Here is a 7,181-nt window from a genome sequence, read left to right as displayed (position 1 = left end):
CACTGGGAACCAAAAGAAGCCACATTGAAAGTTGGCTGCCTCTTTTTGCAATCTTTCAAACCTCTCTGTCAGAGAAAACTCCAGATGCAATTACCTTTCACTAAAGAAAGGTGTATTTCAACAGGCTAGTGAATATGCATCTACCCCACACACAACACACAGTAAACCCTGTAGCCACTGGAACAAACACTCTGCTCTCCCCAGAAACCCACCCCCTTACCAAACAGTACACAGTGACTGCTTTCCTTCCAGACTCTCCCTCACCTCTGGGAGAAATGAAGCAAGAAGGGGCAGCTGCTCCATCAAAACCCCCCAGAGGCTGCAACTCACTTTACAAATTTGAATCGGTACATTTCATGCAGACTTGGACTAATCCCCCCAAAAACAAACAGGCCACCACAGTGAGCAAAGTAACACAAAATTATATTGTATATTTAATAATGCAGCTAAGTCAAGTTTCTACACCTATACCACTCATATATTTCCCTAATGACAGAAACAAGAAAAAAAAGGATTAAAACCCAAGTGTTCTGGGAAACCTTCCTGACCACACTCACTCACATGATAGCAAGCGTTGTTCAGAGATGGCGAAAGGATTCTGCTGAGCACCTCCTATTTCTTGGAGGGTAATAAATATGGTGTCTGCAAGGAAAGAGGAGTCGGGTGCTCCTCTCTCTTCCCCTCCTAGGCAAACAGAGCAAGTGGGCCTACAGATTCATTTCACCACCAGGACCCCCACAGCTGGCTTGGAAGGGGCCCTGCAAACTGATGATCTATGAGTATTTGCACTCTTGAAATGGGGTGAGCACTCACAGCTACCTGAGTGAGTCTAAGCCTCCATTATACACTGCCTTCCTCCGCCCCTCTCTATCTCAACTCCGCCCTCCAGGAAGAGAGAATGTCCCCCAGAGCCTTTCAAGAGCCACAGCCACTGTCCAAGATGCTAGTGGTAAAGTCATGGCAATGACCCGGGCCTGCCTTACGGCCCTTCCTCAGCCCACAGGATGTGGCAACAAGCTAGAGATCCAAGCACCAACTGATGCCTCTTCTGCCCCATCCCACATGTGCCCTGAATAGAGCTTCCCTGAGGCTCAATTTCTCCCTCTGCCAGGAATGGCATCCCCTCTACCCCCTCAACTAGAGCCAGCCTAGTTTCAGACACTTAGTATCGTCTGACAACCATTATAGTTATGGTACATCTTGTCCCCCTGAATAGGATCTTCAGGACAACTGCTTCATAGCAAGTGTTCAGTCAGTATACAAGGAGTGAGGAGGAAAGGGAGTAAGAAAAAAAAAGATGGAAAGTAGGAGGGAATGAAATTAAGTCTTTAATGGTTCTGCATTTCCTCACTCCTGAGTATTTATTAACTTTATTCAGCTGCAAATAATTTTATATGACAATAAAACATATTGCACATTTTTTAAGAGTCTGTTCTTCCATGTTACTCATAGAAAAGTGCTCAGAATCCAATGTGACCTCAGGAGGTTGTATCTCTGAGACCAGCTGAATGTATTTCAGCCCAACAATCATACCCACACCTATGTCCTGACACCCAAGGCATGGCTCCAGCATCTGACTTCTACCTCAAAGCATCCTTCTTTCACTCATTAACAACTCTAGGCTTCATCTGTAAGGAGGAGGGCTTCATCTGTAAGTCATGAATCTTAAAAATAGAGCTACTGGTGTCAGGGCAAGACGATGGGCAAGAGGTAGAAGAAAAGGTCCTTGCCTGCCTCCCTCCTGTGAAGACTACTGGTTTTCCTTCCATGTTTTTTGAGTGCCCAAACATAGCTCTAAGCACATAACTGGTATTAAATATCATCCTCTATGACCATTTACAAATCAAGAATTCAAGATCATGGAAGGAAGGCAAGGCGACATTTGGACATAGAAAAGAATATCTGCATTCTCCCGGTCATGAGCACCTCAAAATAAGCCTAAGGCTTGAGGTTTCATATTTCATACTCTAAGTGTCTAAGTATATACGTAAGAAAATAAAGCAGAAAAGCCCCAGCATCAAAGATAAATATGATGAATAGCTCTGACAAATTAATTAAAATAGAAGAAAGAGATTAATTGAGGAAAGAGATGTGCCAGGTCTCCTAATGGTCCAGGTTCCTTCTCACTGAATGAGGGAGCAATAAGGGAATGAGAAATTGTCAGGTAAACCAGGAGTACCTGGCCTAAAGGACAGCTGCTGCCCATCTCCTCTCATGTTCTTCTTGAGGGGTTCAGGGTTTCATCATATTGGTGACACTGACGACCATACTCAATAGGGAAGGTGGCAGAGAGGGGAACAGAAAGCAGACATTGAGTACAGGAATACTACAGGAGTAAAAAGAGGAAAGAGAAATTCCTGCTTAACCTGCACCTCAAGAAGACTACAAAAGGGCAGTGTAACTCCTTGAGGGCCAGGAGAGTGGGAGCACAGGTGGACAGATGAGAGCAGGCAAAGCCACTAAACAAATACTATACCAGAGAGGAGAGATTCCAGTTGACATATTATAGCCCTTCTAGCTTTGCAGAGGATTTTCTTACTCATTATTTCAGGTCATCTTCACAATAATCTAGAAAGGTCTATAAAGGAAATAGTATTTATATTTAATAGATGAGGAAACTGAGGCACAAAGAAGGGAATGACTTACTTGAGGCCACTCTCCTGGTTGGTGTCAAAGCAGAACTCCAATCTCCCAGAACAGACCCCAAGGCCGGGAGGCAGTGTCTCCCAGATTGGGATAAATGAATGAAAGGTTCATTGAAAGGTTATTGAATGGTTCAAATTCAGAGACACAGAAAGAAGAAATGGATCTAATAATGAGAAGAAAAGATCCCTGTCCCAGTTTATATTTGGGTAAGAGAAAAAAGGGAAGAGATAATACCAGAATATACCCTGGTAATCTAGTATAAAGGTAGAATCTCAAATGTAAACTGTTTTTACAAAGACTCCAAGATACCATCTGTGGAGTTAGGGAAAAGGTCATCTCAAATACTGTGGGTGAGCAATTGGACAGCCAGCCAACAGCGAGTGAAAGAAGTGCTCTAATTTTTCAAATTGTCAGGTTTATATAATGGCACTGAACTGAGTGATTCCTACAACTATTGTCCTTGTTTTCATTTATAATCAGTGAAAGATCACCCCGGGGCAAGAAAATACACCAAGAGGACAAGAAGACTCTAAAGGAGAATGTGAAGAAAACATAAGAATTGGGTTTTCACCAAGGATAAAGCACATCAAGGATGCAGCAGAGGGTCAGGCATGGAGCTAATGACTAATAAATACTTGCTGCATGTAGCAGTAGCAGTCTTAGAGTAGTACTAGTAATAGAAAGTTAGGCCCTTCCTCAAAACCAGTCTCCAAGTTGTGGCCAAAAAACCTAAACTCAGTTCATTGTGATCTAAACTGCTTCTTTAATGATGAGGGTGGATTCTGTCCTCAAACTTTTATTGATGCCATCTTCGACAGTTTCCATGCTCTTCTCTGTTAACACTCCAGAGGAGGTGTCTGGAGCAGAGCACTATGGGGTGGGGGTGCTGGGAGAGCCTGTCCGTGTTCTTTGGCAGGAATCCATTGACCATCTCTGGCCCTGAAGAACTTCCCTCTACTACCAACCCCTCCCCAGCTCATCCCAGTCTCCTTAAGCCAGTAGAAGTCCACAGGTAAATACCAAGACAAAGTCACCAGCCCACCTGTCACCTACCGCAAGCTGTCCCACCTTCCTTCAATCGTTATACATATCCAGCCCACAGACCCTCCCCCAAGCCTGGCTAACTGGCTTAAAAATGGCAGCATTAGGAAGAAACTGAGGAGGGGACAAAGCTCGATGGCTCCATTTTCCACCCTCCACTCCCACATACTTAGGCCTCTCTTACTCCCTGCTGGTCCTTCCTTCCCTCTTTCCTAGGATAGCTAGAATGATTTGTTCTGAACAGAGACAGGTTTATAGGTTAGCCGACACCCCCGCTCTGTGGAATTTTAATTAACTTCTCCCATCGTCAATATGCTAAGGAACGGGGTCTCCATTCTCTGGGGTCAGCAATGTGTTTCAGGTCCTGCTATATCAGCCGTCAAATTGAAGAATTAATGACGTGGCTAATCGGCTCTAATTCTTTAAAAGAAAAAAAATTGAAAGGGAGTTGTGGAAGGGGGCAGGAGGGATGCGAGCTCCATGGGGTGAGGCGAAGGAGGGAAGGGGGCTGAGCAAAGGGGGGAATCGACTCTCATAAAACAAGTGACTGACTCATATCCAGTGTTGGAGGGTGGCAGCCCAACAGCTTTCCCATTGATCATCTGGGTGGGGAGTGAGGGGAGAAGGAAGTGGAGAAAACCCTAGGTAAATACTGTGACAGAGCAGGTGCAGGAGAGGGCGTCTATGGTGCCCTGCTGGTCCAAGAGAAGCTCTGACTTGGTCCAAGAGAACTTAGAAAGTAGAAATCAGGATGCGAAGCTCACTTGCTCATAGACTAGCAAAGCTAGAGAAATACCAATTGGACCAAAGGGTAGGGTAAAGTCACCATCAAAAATTTGGCACTTCTGCTTCAATGGTCAATGAATCTACTCCACATACATATCTTTGGATGATGGCCCAATGAGACATAGGTCCCAAGCCTCTCCTGATGACTCAACTCTGTAAGGGATACTCCAGAAGACATTTTTCAAGGGGAACAAATCACTGATGTGAGTTGTGAGAGCAGGTTGGCTGGTGCTGTCACCTCCCAGGGGTGTTGAGAGAACCCAAAAAGGCATCTGCTCCAAAAGGGACCCTCTTGTAACAGACGGACTCAGTTACATTCTAACATAGTATCTTTTCCTTCACATTTCTTGGGCTAGATGCTCAGGAAATCAGCCCCTAGAAGGTTACCTTGACCCCACACATATATGAAGTGAGCTTCAGACCTCAAGTCTCTGGAGGATTTCCAAAATCTCCAGGAGAATAGCTCAAAACAACCTAGACTATATGGTGTAAGATTTTCTAACCCACCTGACCTTGCAAAATAAAATCATTATTAGATGGGACAAAACCATATCCAAAAATGTCTCCCTTACCTGAGTAATGGGCTGATAGCAATGGACCAGACTCGGTCTTCAGTATGGATGGTGTGTAAGCACTGCCCGAGCCGGCCTGAGGCCAAAGGCCATACCTGGAAACAGGAGAGGAGATGCTCTCGTTGGCATTGCCTGGGATGGGGATGGAAGGGAGGAAAGATGCACCAGGTGGGGTGACTGTTCTTAGGAGGGTGGGGAAATGAAGAATTCTTTCTGTTCCATATACACAGAGCTCAGGGTAGCAGGAGAGGGGCTTCTCCAGATTTTGGCTAGCCTACCACCCAAATAGACCCTGGCTCCCAGTCCTAACCACCCTCATTTACTTTCACCTGATAGCCCTCACTTACCAGCCATCTTTATATCAGGGAATCAGAAGTTCCACATTCCTCAGCTGAGACTTGACTGAGAAGAGTGAGAAGATGGGGCTTGGCTCTCTTAGCAATCTCCCCATGTTTGTGGATTTTCCTTTCTCTTATCTCTCACCAAGATTTTACTTTGGGGATGTAAGGGGAGGGAGGCAGAGCAAGTATGGGAAGACAGAGATAGAATTAGAGTAGAATTTAAAAGAGGAGTAAAATGAAAGATGCTGGGGAAGGAAAGAATGGAAGAAGAGGAGAAACTTCAAAGTAGAAAGGTGGTGTGTTGTTGTTTGTTTGTTGATAATGCCCAGGGTCCAATGCTATTCATGTCAGCAGGGAATTTAGCACCTAGTGTCACCAAAAGTAGCAGAAAAGCTTAACTCTTTTAAGCTTCCATATCTCCTACAGGTTAAAAATATTGTTTGGAGCACATTATCTGGTCCCTATCAGTCAGGAATGTACATTAGCAGCCACTCTGGGCTTAACTCTAATCAACACTCACAGAGCCCTCTCAGCAGTCAATGCATTTAGAAATCTCCCATTAAGCATGAGGCCCCCCTACCTCACCCTACCCCAGATGACACACACAGGAAAATAAGCCTCTAACCAAACAGAAAGGAAACCTCACATATACAGGGCTGTCCCCAGACAGCAGCCAAGGAAAGATCCTGAGGCAGCCAGATGGATCAATGACCTCTCAAGGTCCCTGCAGTGCTATAAGGGGAACACACAAGTCAATCAGGACCTTAGATGGAAGAACTTGCAGGAAACATTCCTTGAGTTTAAGGGGTAGGTGATGGAGTGGGGGTGGTCCTGCCTTCTAGGGTCACATGATATCTCTTCCCTATAAAAGGAGAAAGTGTTATAGATTTTGCATGCATGATGGGGGGAGGAGGGTGTGAGTTACTTTTCTCAGCAGAGACCAGAAAATAAATTTTACAAAAAGATCCTGAATAAAGAGGGGCAGAAAACAAAGGTAAATATCACGACTCCCCTGGAATGCCGTGATTCCAGCTTACTCTTCTGGATCTGTAGTCGGGACCCTTTGGTAGTAACTACATGTACTTCTAATGTCCTCTTTCAGATGTCCCCAGATGGGGAGAGAGGTCTACCTTTTCCCCTATGCAAACTCTCTAGGATGCAGGCTCTTACATGGGTGGTGGGAAGACCAAAGACTCTGATTATAAAATCCATGAGGACAGCCGTAGGCCTAAATTCACTAGTGCCCAGGAAACGGGCTGGTGGATTCCTAGATTGTGCAAACCAGAGAACACGACTGAGACTTGATTGAGAAGAGTGAGTAGATGGTGCGTGGCTCTTCTGGTACCCGGGAGTGGCTTGGGAAGCATGCTGCCAATTCTGAGTATCATCTTGGGAAAGTAGCCCTCCTGACCTGTCCCAGCAGGACACCGACCACCAGAAACATGAGTATCAAAAAAAAAAAAAAAAAACTATCCCTGGAGAAGACACAACTCAGTGGGAGTGGACATTTACATGGTCTTTTAAAAAACAGTTGGTGATGGGGATAAGGAGCACAGCATAGAGAATGCAATTAGCATTAATGTGTTGGCTAGGTAGAGAGCAGAGAAGAGAAAGAGCAATTAGGGTGATCGTTTTATAAACTATATAAATGTCTAACCAATGTACTATATACTTGAAACTAATAAAATAATTTTTTTAAAAAAATACAGTTTGTGATATATATCAAGGCCATGCCACCCTGAACAAGCCTGATTCCGCCTGATCTCGGAAGCTAAGCAGGGTCGGACCTGGTTAG

At 44.8% G+C, this 7,181-nt stretch overlaps 1 protein-coding gene across 6 annotated transcripts in view; it reads right to left on the bottom strand.

Moving 5' to 3' along the window:
- Nucleotides 1–7,181, bottom strand: part of FBXW4 (F-box and WD repeat domain containing 4) — a 76,079-nt gene that overhangs the window by 48,850 nt on the left and 20,048 nt on the right. For 3 of the 6 annotated variants that reach the window (XM_025042285.1, XM_025042284.1, XM_006925856.3), the window contains exon 5: nucleotides 5,046–5,140. The exons of the other annotated variants lie outside the window; for them this stretch is intronic. In XM_025042285.1, coding sequence (XP_024898053.1) covers nucleotides 5,046–5,140 — 95 coding nt within the window. The remainder of the gene's footprint in view (nucleotides 1–5,045; nucleotides 5,141–7,181) is intronic. 6 annotated transcript variants of the gene reach the window in all.

Source organism: Pteropus alecto, unplaced genomic scaffold, assembly GCF_000325575.1.
Source record: "Pteropus alecto unplaced genomic scaffold, ASM32557v1 scaffold88, whole genome shotgun sequence".
Lineage (NCBI taxonomy): Eukaryota > Metazoa > Chordata > Mammalia > Chiroptera > Pteropodidae > Pteropus > Pteropus alecto.
The sequence above is the reverse complement of the archived record's forward strand: the minus strand, read 5'-3'. Positions and strand labels throughout refer to the sequence as shown.